The 17429-nt window shown below is 36.7% G+C and overlaps 1 protein-coding gene across 9 annotated transcripts in view; it reads right to left on the bottom strand.

Moving 5' to 3' along the window:
• LOC139771853 (dual specificity calcium/calmodulin-dependent 3',5'-cyclic nucleotide phosphodiesterase 1-like) overlaps positions 1-17429 on the bottom strand; it is a 95749-nt gene that overhangs the window by 62035 nt on the left and 16285 nt on the right. The window contains exon 1 of one of the 9 annotated variants that reach the window (XM_071704968.1): positions 7401-7922. The exons of the other annotated variants lie outside the window; for them this stretch is intronic. Within the exon in view, the coding sequence (XP_071561069.1) occupies positions 7401-7605 (205 nt within the window). The 5' untranslated portion in view covers positions 7606-7922. Of the gene's footprint in view, positions 1-7400; positions 7923-17429 lie in introns of those variants that run through there. 9 annotated transcript variants of the gene reach the window in all.

The following is a 17429-nucleotide window of genomic DNA, read 5'->3' as shown; positions in this document are numbered from 1 at the left end:
TGATAGTGAGATTAAATCGGTAAATCTAATTGAGGGTTAAAATATATAATTAAAAGAAAAATAATGGTGAAAAACACAAACTCCAACTCGCAATTTCGTCAATGTAGCTCCCTGCAGTATCCTAACGTGCGCATTACTCAGAGGTTCTAACATACACCACGTCTAAAACTAGACACCAGCAAATGCAATCGATTCCCGTGTTCCAGGCCTTGCTGCAGCTCTACTTTACCGACCTCCACCGGAAATTATGGCAGGCTACGACATTTCCGGTTAATTCCATAGGCATTAACAAAAGGGATATTAATGTTTGACAGAATTAAAGCCACGCGTTTCCTTCAGTTATCTGCTTTTCATTACAAGCATACCGCTCCTATGCCGCACCTCGGCTCCGAGTCATAGACCGACAAAACTCTTATCAGAATTCAGATAAGAAATCAGGATCGCTTTATCAAACTCTTTATTTTTCAATAAAAAATATAGCATAAAATCTAATCGCATTCAATTAAAAATGAATTAACTTGTAGATTAATAATAAAAATAAAATAATAATAATAATACGAAATCTCGCTGAAATGTAGCGAGCGTTTAAAAAGTCCTTGTTCCCGCAAACAAGTTTCGCGAAATATATCCGCATACGAGCGAAATATTATGACAATACGCTTTATCGAAGCACGACGACGATATAAACTATAAACGACGCAAAGTATGCGACCTTCACCTTTGAACACACAGCGGAAGATACATCAACGTCTCCTAACAAATGCATCGTTCGCGACGACGCGACGCGACGCGCGTCAGTAAATATGCGCGCACGAATAATTCATCGTATGTGATATTTACTATTGTGCCACTCGCGTTTGAAAGGTAAGAGGCGTATTCGTAGTTGAGGACTTTCTCGCGCGCGTGGATATATTTCTTTCTTTTTATTACCAGTCGCGGACGCTTTAATGACTCGCGCATGCTTATCGCTGTTATGCATTGTTCCTTCATAAGAGAATATTTCACATACCAGCTCGAATATTCGTCTCGACTATATGAATATTTTATTGCCGCATTATTCTATATACTATATATATATATATATATATATATACAGGCTACAGATTGTTCGGCGAATAGATGCGCATTGAGCGAACAAAGAGGGATCATCGTTATCAAAAATATTTTAAAATAATTTTTTAAAGATTAAAAATTGTTGACGTTTCGACATTTCAATCGAGAAAAGATCGCTTTGATTTTCAAATAACACAAAGCCTATACTCGCGCCAATCAGGCCTATTATATAGAATACCCAGAAATCACCAAACCATCCAACGATAGAATATAATCATGGACATTTTTTATAAATGCAATATGCATATTATATATATATATATATAGATATCCATCAGATTAATCAATAATCAAAAGTGTCAATTAACGTAATTAATGGATGAGGATAGTATCGCGCCGAAATACAAGGACTTTGATATCGTTGCAAACAGAACACCGTTCGGTATCGATCGAGAAGGATGGAGTTGGAGAAAGCTCTGCTATCGGCATTTTAGCTGGCAAACAGCCAATCTTCGCATTTTGGCAAAGAGTTGCCGAGATGCCTGTTCGTCGTCACTTTCGTATCCGCCGCCATCCGAAGAAATTCTTCTCGATGAAGCATACATTTTATTTAAAAAATGCTCAAGTAAACGATTCAGTAAACGACATTTCCAAATGCAACGCATGCTGCCAATTATCTAAAATTGGTGGATATTTATTTCCAGAACAATCATTCATAAAGAACAATTCATTTAAAAATCAAATTAAGGTATGTGTTCTGTGTATTTTTGTATGTCAATATAAGGGTGTGTGCGTGCGTGCGTGCGTGCATGTATGTATGTGGCAATATAGACCGAAAGCGCAGAAGAGAAGATATGTATATTTGGATACATCAAATACGCCTTAGGATATCTGTCCAATTTATAATATACATTAACTCGTATAATGCCCGAAGCATTACTCAGATCTTTGTCGAAGCTTAATTAACACATCGTTCCATCAAACTAAAATGATTACGCGCGAGACCTATCTGAAATGAACAACCTTGCAACTATCATGAAGTACGATAATACAATAGATCGTGATGTATACTCGCATAACATAACGCCTCACTATTTCTAAATTATCGATATTATAAAAATATATTCCTGTCAGTCTGGCGCATCAATCTTGCCAATTATGGAACAGTTAATAAATGATTGTGAGATTCATTAAGTTTCTATATATACGTTGCAAATGGCACTGTTCAACTTGATGACCCTCTATGCGAGAGATAGTGAGGCCCGGGACTAATTAGGCTCTTTCTTTGAGTCTGTCATTCCGAGTCTTTCCTAAATTATAAAATCCCCGCGGCAAATTTCGTAGGATGCTTAACAGTGAAAAGTATGCAAGAAAACTTGAGCGAAAAAGTAGGACAGTTCTACTTTTTCATATAAAAGAGAATTTTTTACTATTTCGGAAACTCACATTTTAAGTAAGCAAAGTAAGAATTTTGCTAAAAGACAATCAGTCGTATACGAATGAAATAAAGCAACTTTCTTCGTCTGTATTTGCTAGAAAAAAATACACAAATTATTCATTAAATAAAGATTATTGTTTAACAAGTTTAAGAAATTATAGACAATGTTGCAATATGTATTAAAATAAATTAAAAACAAAATTACTCATATCATATCTATAATATGTATATTATTTATACGTTCTTGTGATTGTTTTGGACTTTTTAATAAGCTACAGCTATATTATAGCTATATAAAAGGAACAAATTATAAAAGACTTTTTACGAGGTCAAACATAATGCGCCATTTTCATCAAAGATACGATAGACACAGAGTGCTTCATTAACTATAATACATCCTATCTTGGCAAGAGAAAGCAGAATGAAGGATTGACGATCGTTTATATGAGAGTTGGAAGATTTCGTTACATAATCGCGCATTCGCACATCACATCTATTTCTATATATAGAATTCTCCGACGATATTTTTCGACACAACTTTCGACAAAATGATTATGTTTTTCTGCGAGTAAAACTCGCTAAAGCAGTGTGCTCCCATTTATGAATAAGTACGCGTTCGCTGTGGCTTACGACGCGGTCGACGATGCCGCGATGGGTACATAACTAGCGAATCCGATGCGAAGAATAGGAAAAAAAATCAATGCGTTTTTTCCGTTAAACGAACCGGTATTGTATCGACATATGGCTAATACGCGAACGGAAAAATGTCGATCCAATAATACCGAGAGCGCGGTATCGCGCAAATACGCATCGCGCGCGCGAACGATGGCTTCCATTGGAATGACGTCGTCACTGGCACGTAATCCCATTCATCTTGTCACCGACTCTCTAAATTCCCGTCGATATCTGCCGCCCAACTATCGCATCGTAGATAGATAGATCGTTGGTGCATTTCCCTGCTCCAATCGTATTTTATTGCTAGAGCTAGACTATCCTCAAGCCACTAGGATAAATTGCAATTTCATCGTCCGGTAAATTTGTGGTTATTTCTATATGCAGAAGGTTCGAATAAGATAATCTGAACACACACACACACACACACACACACACACACACACCGTTGGTTGATCGTCAAAAGATAGAGCGCGCAAACCTAATGCAGACTCTGTCGTTGATTAACTCTCTGGCTTAATTACGCGAACGGCCGATTTTTGCTAAGCAAATTGATACGATCGTCGGCCGCGACAAAAATGGTAAATACAGTTATAGCCCTGAAAATGACTCGACTCATTGTCAGGTGAATAAAACGCGAATAGTATAGTATATTAATAAACAGTGAAACAAGCACTAACGTACTATACAATAAGTACTGCATCAGATGTACTATTTCGAAATAAAGAAAGAAATGAATTGAAATCGAATTATAACGAGTTATATTTTCAAACTAGACTTGGTAATATTTTTGTACACATACCGTAATTGTAGATAATTATACACTTGGATTATTTATTCTCAAAGATTAAATAATACCTATGTATTATTTTGTATTTCTACGAAAGGGATATATGCATCTCTTAATTGTCAAATTTTAACTACATATGTTACCGCTAGAGAACTAAAGATAACAATACCATTTAGTTGTGTTCGTCCAGAGTATCGTATTATTTTCTGGATCAATCACCGAGATAAAAGATTTTTGTGCATTTTTCGATAATTTGAAAATTTTGAAAATTTCAAAGAAATGGTACACGAACGCATTGAAGACAATTCAAGTTGTTGTTATTAAAATATAATGTTTAAAAGCTGTATAGCTGAAGAAATGTCTCCATACTCATACGCTCGACTATTGAGTTTATTTTTATAGAAACTATCGCGTTTAGAACTCTCCAAATCTCCATGTTTCCGCAGTCTTGTACAAATGTCTACAAATGGCTAACGAGGAAGAAATATCGTGGTTCCGTGGAAAACAAGGTCGGCGAAAAATATTCGTTTACGAAGAGAAATGATGCTATTATCGTCTTTTAAAAAGACCGTACAAAATGATACCAACCGGAAAAGCACGAGACACCAGTATATTCGTCTAAATGATAAGAATAGCGCGCTACCCGTAACAGAAATTGGAAATCAATATTTAAACCCATTCTTGAGGTGTCGTGACCAAGCTGGATTTGCGTGCGGTACTGAATAGATAAGAAGAGTACCATAATAGTGTTACGAAGCCGTGCATCCTTATCGAAAGGAAACGTGTCGTGGATTACTTATTATCGTTATTTTCTATCGTAATAAATAGCTAGCGGCTTAATCGTCTGCTTAAGCGTGTGATCAGATTTAACACGATATGCAATCGCAGAAAACTCACAAAAGTCTGTATCCATAACTTTTTTCTCAATTATACCTATCAAATTCATCGTTTTAATTTCTATAAATGTTGCGTTTTATTCCGCAGTTTCCAGTAGAAAATAACGTTAAAGAGAAAAGAGCATATGTAGGAAAATGGAATTATTGTTAATTACATGAGCCATATACGAGCATGTAACACAATCAACCGTACACACACACACAACGCTCGAAATGAAATTTAAAAATAATAAAATGAGATACGTGCAGAGAGAGAGAGAGAGAGAGAGAGAGAGAGAGAGAAACATGGACCATTAAAGGTTTTAACGTCAAAGGATTGCTCTTTTATTTATACTTTTGTAAAACAATGTAATCGTATCACGGAACAAAGTGATTTAAAGTTTTAGTAAAATATCGAGACAACGAATGATTAATTAGTTTGCGTTTCATACTGTTTTTAATATTTCACATATCGCGCTTATTTCTGGCATTTGCGCGCGAGATACTAAAGAGGTAATTTAATTGGAAACTTACAAATACATCTCGTAGGAAAATATTTGCGTTCTGAGAGAAAATATCTATCTCACGAAAGAAATATTTTCGACACGCGAATGTACCAAACAAATTCATGCATGCTGTCCTATCATATAAGCGAATAACGAACTACACAACGGAAAAGCAGGCAGTATCTCGACTATCTTATTTTACGGTAGAATAAATGTTGGCAAAGTTAAGACTCTCGGCACCAGTCTTTAAATTCTGTTTTTGCATTCGGGCCATGGCAAATTTATCTTCACGCTTGGCAACTTGTGAAAACTCTCCACGAAAAGACGTGACCCGTGATACACTCGACATCGACTTTGTTTCGGTTTATTCGTCCCGCTTTATTTCCCTTCACACACGACCTTTCCTTCGTAACTATTTCCAACAGTGGTTACCCAATAACTACCCAAATTTCCTCGCGTATTGTAGTTTTTGACAAGAGAAAAATAATTGTCGTATAAAATAATAATAATAAGGCATTTATAATAGTCATCACAAAGGATGTAAATTCGTTTAAAAGACATATTTTCAGATAGCCAAATTTACTTAAATCTGAAGCAATAAAACAAACTTGAAATTCCTATTGTGCGAAAAGATGATTTATACAATATATGTTATAAATTAAAGAGTTTCACAACTTGGCGACTATTGTTAGCGAATCAATGGTTTCAGCGAATCCTATATCCCGCGTGCATATACATATCGGTATATTCGGTACTGGATCGGAGCGATATCCTATAAAGGATTCTGTGTATACTCGATAGCTGACAAGCGGAACTCTCTCATTGTCGCATAGATAGCTTATATTCTTTCCGCAACGTGTATCTGAGAACGCAATAGGTTCGTATAACAATATGCAACGCACATTTCATGATATTCATACAAATCGTACAATATATGTGTACATAAATGATATAAGAACAGGTGGCAATTATCATATTTAGATAAATATTTAAAAGTAAGACGTATGAATCGGCCCAACTGGCAATAATTCACCAAACATTAATCGACTTTACCGGTCACTACAGTTATTGTCAAGACAACACGACCGCGATTTGGCCCGACTATTATCGTCAAGACACACCTTCCAACCAAGGACCCGGTCCATACAAATCGATGCAATCCCTGGCACTTACATATAAGCATCACATTTAAATAATTAAATTTATTACGAAAAATATTACCTCAGCCAGGATTCGAACCTGGAACTTCCCTCATTCCGTGAAGGGTGTCGTATACCAATTCGACCACCAGTAATGGTGCCCCAACCGAATAAAAGTTAATTTCGGTGTTTCCATCTTCTATTATTATTGTTCTAATACAGGTTATTGCGATAAATATTACCACATGCCTCAGTGGTCGAATTGGTATACGACCACCCTTCACGGAATGAGGGAAGTTCCAGGTTCGAATCCTGGCTGAGGTAATATTTTTCGCAATAAATTTAATTATTTTAAATATGATGCTTATATATGTATAAGTATCAAAGATTACATCAATTTATATAGACCAAATCCTTGGTTAAAAAGTGTGTCTTGACGATAATCAATCCAAATCACGGTCGTATTGTCTTGACGACTATAATGACCAATAAAGTCGATTAATATTTAATAAATTATTGCCAGTTGGGCCGATTCACACATACGTCTTAGTTTTATTATTTCGTACTGGCGAATTACAATTGCATTGAATTAGATAAATATTTAGGTTAATAAGATAATATAAAGATTAAAATGTATTAATTTTTAATAGTAAGGTATAATATTGTCTGAATACAAGCAAATATTCGCCTATCCGGCTCCATCCTGCTTTGCCTGCTACTTCCATTGTTAATTCAATTTCATATTATTTTAATACAATACTTTAACTATTAAGTACTTAACTAATATTTCATTAAATTGGTGTTTGATATTGATTCTGGAATATTTTGATAATTATATATCTACTGTGAATACTCTGCAATTACCAATTGATTTGAAGAATAATTTTTCAATTGATATGAAATCGATTTGTATCGCTTAACAATTACCTATTGTATATGTCGCGCCATCAAGCTGAAACGTGGCGCTCTTGCATTTCTTGAAGAGTTTTTGGTGCGAATAAGTTGGAAGCTTCGGCAAAGGAGGAGGTGGTGGTGGTGGTGGTGGCGGTGGTGGCGGTGGCGGCGGCAACAGAAGAGGCGGAGGTGAGCCCTCAGGACCATGCTTCACGACACTTCTTTCACTCTGGCTCATTTCTTAGGCGGAAAGGAAACGCAATCACAATCTCTTCGCCTCGCTCCCGATAGCAAAGCAGATAAGCAATTTGTCGTACGACTTTAATCGTTGGATGCGTACATGATTCAGAATACTGTGGCACTTACTAAGTGTTCTCAATCGTCGATCTCGACACGATGCGATTGTGATCAAGTAATGTCATAAATTAGTTTCCTTCGTTTCCCGCGAAATTATTATTCTCATTTCTCTTCCTTAGTAGGCACTTAAATTGCAGGCACTTAAATTTTCAATTCTTAAAGAGAGTTGTCACACTTCTAATCTTCAATCCCATCCTGTTAATGTAATTTTATTCTGCAAAAGTTCTTCCCGAGTCCAATAGTTCCATACAAGAGCAAAGTATTAATTTGCTCCAAACTAAGATTTTATGCGAATCAAATTTAATATGGAAATTTGTATAATTAGAGAAATTAATCTCTCTCCTATTGCCAAAGGACTGAAAGTCTTTAATTCATTCCAATGAAAATTCCTGCGTTATAATAAAAACAGATTTGCGAATCAATAATCAATGGATTTTAAGTACTTTCACGAGACTATACTTAACGTAGTCTATCTCCCTCTCTCTCTCTCTTTATCAACAGAAAGAGTTATAAAGTCTTGATGAGAATAAAGAGTTTCATGTCACTGATGGCTATCCGGGTTACATATTTACAAAATAAAATACATATTTTTATGCTGCTTAGATAAATATGTATATAATACGGATCGATATTCTTAAAGTAAACTATATTCACTGGAGTGTGTTCTCTCGAGGCATATACTACAGAATGCGAGTATTCATGTACTTTGAAATGCTTAGAACAATCCAATTTGCGTTGAACGTAGGGCCATCTGCGCGATGTTGCTATTGTTGCCGTACAGTAGCCATTATATTAATGAGATAACAACGTTATTCACGTGTATCCATATAAACCAAATAAAGTTATTTGAAAAATCACGAAATTATCCTCTATTATTAAAAAATGTAAAGCGATTGTTATAAATTTAATTTACATTAATTTATAATTTTAGTCGAAAAATAGTCATTTAAAAGTTCTTTAGAATCAAGATAAATTTCATTATTGTCTCGTCTCGTATATTGAAATATACATATATGTATATGTATATACATGAGAATAATGGATTACATAACAATGACAATCAGAAAAATCAATTACTTGAGATTAAAACTGCGTGGAAAAAAACTATTCTAAAGTAATTCCATTACGTCCTTCGACGGCAGAATTACATTAGCATATAATTGTATATAGTTAGGAGAATTCAGAATATATCAAAGTTAAAAAATTAAAATGTTACAGATAAAAGAGAAATACGTGGGAGATAAATCAATCGTGCCGATTTGAGTTTGTCGATTGTTCAATTTGCTCGATACTCGATACTCGATATACATCCTGTGACGTCAAATTCATCATAAACTCGATACCAATAAACTCATCCTTTTCATCGCCATCTTATATACCTCGTGTTTTATACTTCGTCATCGATTTCTATCGCGGTGAAAAAGAATAATGATTGAAACTTGGGGGGAGGGGACGGGGGAGATCCATCATTTGTAAACCGGTGCAGATACGTAGAGGCGATTATATGTCAAGTTTTGTCTTTTTTTATTTTGTTACATTTACGATCGAGACAAATATTGTTTGCGTGATGCATATGGAATACAAATACCTGGAATGACATCCACATTTTTACGTCTTTTCGCCAAACCAATTTGATAATTTCACTACATTCCACGGAACGACCTGGAAAATCTTCCAACATTCTCACCATCCTTGCATTCGAAAAATTTATCACGCGTTATATGCACTTATGGCATATAAGCACATTTTGGAGAACCGAAAAGCGGACGAAGAACCTCGCCCATTTTATTAAGGGGTTTTGGGCGCCATGATGAACGCACTTGTCTTCTATATGCATTTGCAGAGGAGGTTGACAAAAATAATAATACCTAATATATACATTAAGCCCCAAGTCTCAAAAACGTGGGGAAAGATACTTTTTAGGATGTAAATTTTGCATATTACCATATGTGATATTAGTTATAATGTCGCTAATTTTATATAAAATAATATATTTTATAATATCGTCTAGACTTCCCTGCTGCGCCCAAGGCACTTTCCCGTATAGTGACGAGACGGTAACGAACAAACTTATTCGCTTGTTCGGCTAAGTCCAGGCCTGCGGCTGGTTTGCACTTTTCGGCCGAAAGAAAAAGAAGTACTCAAACGTAAGAATCAAGCTACCATCAGAGCATATTGAAGATATTTTCATATCATTTGCTGACAGTTCTAACAGTTCTTATCACAGAATGTGATAATGAATAAGTATTAAGACTGATAATTGTACCGGTCATAACTTCTCTTGTCCCAGAACTTAAACTTATTTTTCTAACGATATATACAACAACACTTACAAAATGGCATATAATTCAATGTTGTGCGCCAATGGCCCATTTTGGGCGAGATTTTTTCTGCGCGAATAAACATATTCATAATAGTAATTATAATGCTTCTACGAATGAGGGACACATCCGCGTATCTAGCGTTAAATTCATATTTTCTGCACATTGACAGCCATACCATTTGAGTTGTTTTTTTTGTCCTCCTCGTCAGTCTTTCTCTAGTTCTTTCGCCGATTTTTTATTTATAGAATTCATTGTTTCGTCATAAGCAAATTTCTACTTTGACTGAATTAGATTAAACGCAAAACTATAGATCGCGTAATGTAAATACAACGATGCGATTAATTAAAACGTGTTATTGAATGAAAAACCAAACTCTTATATATATAGCATTAAACTGACTGTTGTTTTGAAGAAATTTAATTCGTGAAAGCAAAGCTCCGCTTTCAACGGTGCTAATTTAGGTCGAGTGTAATGACAGGCAGAACAATAAAATTAAAGGGAACGGATGCGATGCCTTGTCATTGTTGCACGACAACAATTTTCGAGCTTAGTAGTTATTACTTTTGCGTCAAGATTATTCATGCGCGACTGTATTAAATCAATCCGCTATAGCTGTTATTATTTTAATTATTTGATACATATCTTTTAAAGTCGATCAACATCCGGCGCTTCGGCAACACGTTTATTATTAAAATACTCTACTTTCGTTAATAGAATTCTAGGCAGCTTTCTCTGTATACAGTTATTTTCTCAGAGATGGAGGGAAATTTATTTCTCTCTATATTTATATAAATTTATATATAAATACATGAATACTCGCTTATTATTATGTTAAATACGCATATAAGAAAAGACACAAGTAAGAATATTGTAACAAAATATTTAAAAATTTAAAGAAAATTTTATTCCTTTAATTGATCCGCAATATTTGCATTATTAGTATAGGTATTAAGTTCATTAATGTATATTTAAAATTAAATCGAATTTCCCTTAACGTAATAGATATGCACGCCTGACATATATGTTTATTAGGTATAGAGATGTACTATTCCAAAAATGCAGAAATTACTGTGTACATAATAAAAGTGTATAAACAATTTTTTTTCAAGTAGATTACTTAAAATACTTAAATCATCAAAACTCGATCGACGAAAACATTCTTTCGTCAAAAAAACATTTAGCATTATACATATATCCATCCTTTCTTAATTTAATCGATATAAAGTATTGTGGCAGAATAGAGAATGCCTCGAGATTAACTCGTAAAATTATTAATTAAGGAACAAACTTATAAGAAGCAAACTATATATGCTCATATAATTATTAAGAAAAACATTAGGGCAAAAAAATGGCAACTATAAAGATTAAAATAATATACATATGATATGTTTTGCAAAAGATATCAAGATGGATACATACAAGGCGTAATAAATTATTATTTTCGATACACCGCTCCTTCGTATCAAACACTTCACTGGCTTGCACCATTAGCTTGCACCATTAGCTTGCACCATTAGCTTGCACCATACCGATGACTTGGATCTTCCTACGTTCGCACGTGGCATAAAGAAAAAAAATACACGAATCCGCGATATCAATGTTTCTGCGTCGCTCCAACGATTCGACAATAAGTCTATTTCTTGTATGAGTTTAACATTTGTAAATTTCGTGTGCAATAATCGGACGATTATATTCGCGCGACACGAGCAAAGTCAGTAAAGTCAGAAAAATACAGAATTTATTTTCTGACGCAGGTTCGCGAACGCGACTCCACGTGCCACGGTCCGCGATGCGACTCGAACGCAGCTCGAGAGCTCACCTCGAAAAGCTTGCGCAAGCGTGCAGCGATGCGGCTCGACGAAAGCCAATCCGCGTAAGCGTGTCTCCATTCGTAAGGGTTACAAAGAGGAAAAGAGAACGAGAGAACGGAGAGCGAGCGCGGAGTGCACGCAAGCACTCTCGAGGCACTGCTTCGTAAGAAATTCGTTCTCGTATAAGAAATTCGAGTGTATGCACTTTTCGCAAAGAGGGACGAATGTGAGCACGGGCCGACGTCTGACCTTTCTAAGCGATGCGATCCACTAAATCTCATCCCGACTACTAGCGTCTGTAAACGAATTATTTCTCCACGTTGACTTGCTGATTTTAGATTCTCGTCTAACAGACGCTCTTTTGCAAATGCTTTTTTGCATTCTTTGTGCAGACAAACTTAAAATGTTTATTAAAAAATTAATAAATTTACGTACTCTTTGCGCGCGCGTGATAACAAACATATAATGCATGCATCAAGTTTTCATTACGCAAACTAAAGTGACCAACTCTTCCTATACATGTTATATGTTATATATCAATGCACATCTTTTCGTAAAGAGAAAAAAAAAGATACACATCTCAATTAATATTATTGTGTGTATACATTAATATACATATTAATACATATATCATACATAAAAATCACTCATAAATTGGATCGCAAAAAATTTATTTCTTAAAAAGATAATGGGAATTGTATTCGGAAAGTATAGTAACGCATAAATTTCGAGGGACTCTATTTGTCTGCAAAGATAAAGCCGGACCTCTAAATTGAAATAGCTCTTGGCTTTATTAGCGCTAAGCGCTAAGCGCACCGTTCTGCAAGCCTCGATATTATTATCGAAATTTGAGCTGCGTAAATCTAAAGAGTCGCACGTCGGATTTGTCTAGTCTAGAAAATAGCACACGGCATGATTGCCAGAAATTATCACGCGATTTATATCTCTCAACTACTAGTCGTCGTTTACTTCAATTATGTGCCAAGAAAGAGCTAATATTAAGTACGATAAGTGCAAGCTAAAGCAATCGTATTGCTGGAGAGTATATAGAGACTTATAAGGCGGCAGTTCTCTCGTGCAATGACCGCGGATACTTAACTCCTTTCAGCTATCGCACTACATCCTGCCCACCCGCTATACGAGTACCTGATGCTAGTGTATCGATCTAACGTTTATAGGACAATACATAAAAAATCCTTAATCGCAACTAATATCTTTCTTTCCCCCCCTCAATAACATGTTACATGGCACGTTGTCTATATATTTCTTGCTTTATAAATGCATAGAGTTATTTGCGGTACTAATTAATTGTAAGAAAATTTGATATTGTCGCTCATATCATTTATGCCAACAATAAATGTCAGTCAAATCATGTAACAATAGCGGCCCATTCCCTTTTATTGTTAGTTCGCCTTTCGTTGGTAGTGTGTTGGTAGTGTTAAAATTGGTACATAATAATAATACATCTGCAGATGAAAATGATACAATAATTTTTTTTGCAAAACTGTAAAGCTGTATAAAGATTTCAGATAAATGCCTCCGGGATACGGGATACGGGATGTATAACGATATGATATTAATATGATATTATTACTATTTCGACATAGTTGTGTCGAATCGATAGGATATTTACTATATAGATACTAGTGAGAGGCACTGAATTGTGGAATTGAAAAGAAATGAAATAACTGTACATGATGCAGTGACGAGTAGACTGTCCTGGCGGCTGATATAAAATTGCGCGCCATCAGCTAGATAGATCTGATAGATGAATGGCCGGTATATCATTGCGGTCGAAGAGGCTGACAGGACGAAGGCGCATCGCGGCCGGCAATGCCTACGGCGAGCTGGTTGCTGGTAAAGTCGTTCGACCTCCGAGATGTAATTTAATTCAAGGGTCGGGTGAGCAAAGATAGATATAGATGCTCGAAAATGGGGATACACGAGGCGAGGGCGCGAGGGTAGACGCGTAGAGAGATAGAAGCGTAAAAGGTAAAGAGGCCGAGTCGGGACGAGGGGTTCGGTTGGACAGAAGAAGGGGATCGTTATAAGTGACCGTGTTACTTATATAGGATAGGAAGAAAGGAGAAAACACCATAGAGTTGAGATAGAGAGAAGAAGCAGCGAGAAGAAACTGCGAGGAAGAAGCGGCCCGCAGGCAACGGGTAAACGGAGGCAAGATCGAGAACGATATCGAACGAGGCCTGAAACAACGTCAATATGGAGAGACACGTCGAGGGTAGAGAATAATGTTTGGACTCGCGCGCGCGCGCGCTATCATCGAGAAAACGCTCGGCAAAGTCGAAGGTCGTGAGGAGATATTTCAGCCTCGAAGCATATACAATATATCCTTAATCTTTCCGTCTTCCGAGAGCGAAACTGAGATTCTCTGAGCAGAGGGATCGGTGTGATGGACGGACCTCTAGCTGGAAATATTTCGAGACGCGACACGGTCCTATTTAACAATAAGTATTATCATGTTATCTATTCGAATCCTCAAGAGATTTATCTACATCTTTTTATACATATATGTATGTACCTATTCAAGTAATCAATAGGCCGCTTTAATAAATAAGGTTATAAAATTAATCAATGCGTCGTGCAACTTGTAATGCTGTGAATGATAGATACGATTAAATACTGCGTGTATCGCTGCATGTATAGATGTCTGATAAACGGAACGGTAATCTAATGATTCGCACCTAATTAATAGGACACGACAAGTGCTGACCCGAGCGCACCAGAGAGCGTGTCCTCGTCGCTCGATGTGATTGATGACTGTTAAGTAGACATTAGCAAATAAACTCGGCTAGTTGGCAAATAAACTAAACATTGCCTAAAACTAAATAATGCAGGAATGAAAAATCACGAGCAACTATGTATCTCGAAATCATTGTAGATATTTAATTTATATTACGATATACTCTTTCCAGTTATTTGTTATCGCGTATTGTTATTGCATCAATTATTCATAAATTATGGTGCAAATTTAACGTTACTTAGTGGCCTTCTATAACGAATTAAAAAATCATCAGCGATCTGACTTAAATATGCAATTTACTATCCCACTCACCACTTGGAAACCTTGAAGATGAACGCGCACTCTGTGTAACACATATCTTTTTACGTAACAAAGGCACTCGATCTCTTCCGAACTCGGTCTTTTTCCTTTTTCCTTTTGACACGCTCTCGGCTATCTGCCAACTGGGCGGCAGAAAGAACGATCCTGTCATCTTTATTCCGCCGATGTGAAGTCGACCGCAATTATTCTGGCGTAGAATATACTTAGGTACGCGTTCGCATGACCTTAATATCGTGGCTCTGTATGACGTATGAAATTAAAAAAAATAAAAACAAAACAAAACTGATCGAATAGCAGTATGTCAAAAATGGACACCATTAAAGAAGAAAGAAGTTGTACGAGCAATTTATGTAAGGTATATTAGATCGCGTCGCTTCCTATTCGCGAAATCAAAGTATAAATAGATGATGGATTCTTAAGCAAAGTTTATGTAAATATAATTTCATATTTGGATTTTTCTACTTTCAGTGAGAATAAATCGCGCGCGAATTATTGTTGAATGTGTTTCGATAACGTGACGACACAAACGTGAAGGACGTTCTGCGACTCTGGAATAAGAGGAACGGATCGACCCGTGACCCGCGGCTGGTTCGAATCTCACCGAGCGCGGAGCGGTCCGACCGCGACGCGGCGGTCTCTCTCTCTCTCTCTCTCTACCTATCTATCTATCTATATCTATCTCTCTTGCGCACTGTTCTTGTATAATGTTTTCCGCATCGTTTTGTGGGCGTGTGTGTCGCTGTAATTGAAAACTAGCTTCGAGTGGGGGGGGAGGGCTTCGCCCTCCCCCTCACCCCCTCCTGACCGGGGGCTCCGCCCCCTGGGCCCCTGGGGGGCTCCGCCCCCCCCCCCCCCGCTGGGGGGCTCCGCCCCCCACCCCCCCCCCCCCGCGAGGCCGCGTGGACAGAGGCTGAGGTACTGAGAGACTTGTGGGACTTGGGCTTCTGGAATATAGCTAGATTAACTCGTCGCCTAAATTTAATTCCGTAAACTACCGAATGAGCCTACCGGGACGTTAACTGGCACTTTTCGCACATAAATTATTGCGATTGCCTTTGCCACTCAAATAATTAAACTGCAGGAGACAAAACTTGGATTGCGTTTCAAGACAAATTTCACCCGCGGCGAGTTCCTCGATCGAATCGCGCAATTGCAAATATGACATAACGGAATATCGAAATGGCTCTCAAAAGCGATTTATTTAAAAAATTGCAGGCTTGTGCCGTTTTCAAAGTAACCGAATCAGTTTTATCTATTTGTTTAAGAAATTGCAAAATTTTTCTTAAAGACCTCTTTTAATATGTATAAGGGAATGATAAATGAACGCGATCTAGTAATGCACGCCCATCAGCCGGAAGTCGCATTTGTACAACCAATTCATGAGAATGAACGTGATATATAATAACGTCGCCTCTGTCTCAATCGTTGAGAGCAAACTGGCGTCGGTGTGATGGTAAATTTACAAAATAGAAACGCATCGTTACTATATCGACCTCGAAAGATGCAAACCATAAATGCAAGAGAAAACTACGAGCAACTTTGAATTGAGAGAATCGTGGGTACGTTACGAATCGTATTTTTGTAAAATTCAAGTTGGCATGAAATCGCGATTTACGATCTCTGACTGTAGGAAGAAATGTAAGCAATGCAAGTTGGCTGAATCCGCACTTTAGCAAGGCTCTCTCTCTCTCCCATTTATATTTCATCGCAAACATGCATGAAATGTAAGTATACTACACTTATACACTACGTATTCTACATATGCTTACAATCAAGTAAACCGAAGACATTGAAATACAATTGCTTGCCTTCAGTTTCTAGAATTTGTTGAGAAAGTAAAAAAAAAGGAAAAGACCGAGAAGAATATAAATGATGTATAAACATGAGAACGGCATCGTAAACTTGCAAATATTTAACTCAAAAAACGGAATTCAACATAAAATCAATGTCTATTACGTTTTCTCCTAGAAAACGTAAACCTTCAAATGTCGTCGATCACTCGCACATTCATCGATCAAAATTGTATATTGCCTCGCCTCGCGCGTATACTGTGCCCTCTGGTAAATCGGAGAGATCTCGCGATAACGTTAATCGTACTTTGACTTTCGCGGCGGTGCAGGTGCGGTAAATGCATAATTTTCTTCCTCTCAAAATCAGCGCGTTGAATTACAATAACCCGAGGTCATATCGTCAACATCTGGAAGAAATGTATTCAATTATCAATCACCAACCATGCGTGTTCAATTTCCTCAATATATGTGAATTCTTTTCGTTTTTCCCGATAACGCTGGGGATCTTAAATTACATTTCAATTAATTGTAAATATATTATATTAACTATCTAGAAACGTTATATAAAATTAAATATCTTATTTATTTAATAATTTTTTATTATCCTAAATTAGCCGAATCAATGAATTCGAGCAACGAATTTGGCAAGCCTGCAATAAACAACACACACATACATATACATAGAGAGAGAGAGAGAG

Source organism: Temnothorax nylanderi, unplaced genomic scaffold (genome assembly GCF_030848795.1).
Source record: "Temnothorax nylanderi isolate EJ_2023f unplaced genomic scaffold, tnyl_v1.0 TNYL_tig0045_pilon, whole genome shotgun sequence".
Classification (NCBI taxonomy): Eukaryota; Metazoa; Arthropoda; class Insecta; order Hymenoptera; family Formicidae; genus Temnothorax; species Temnothorax nylanderi.
The sequence above is the reverse complement of the archived record's forward strand: the minus strand, read 5'-3'. Positions and strand labels throughout refer to the sequence as shown.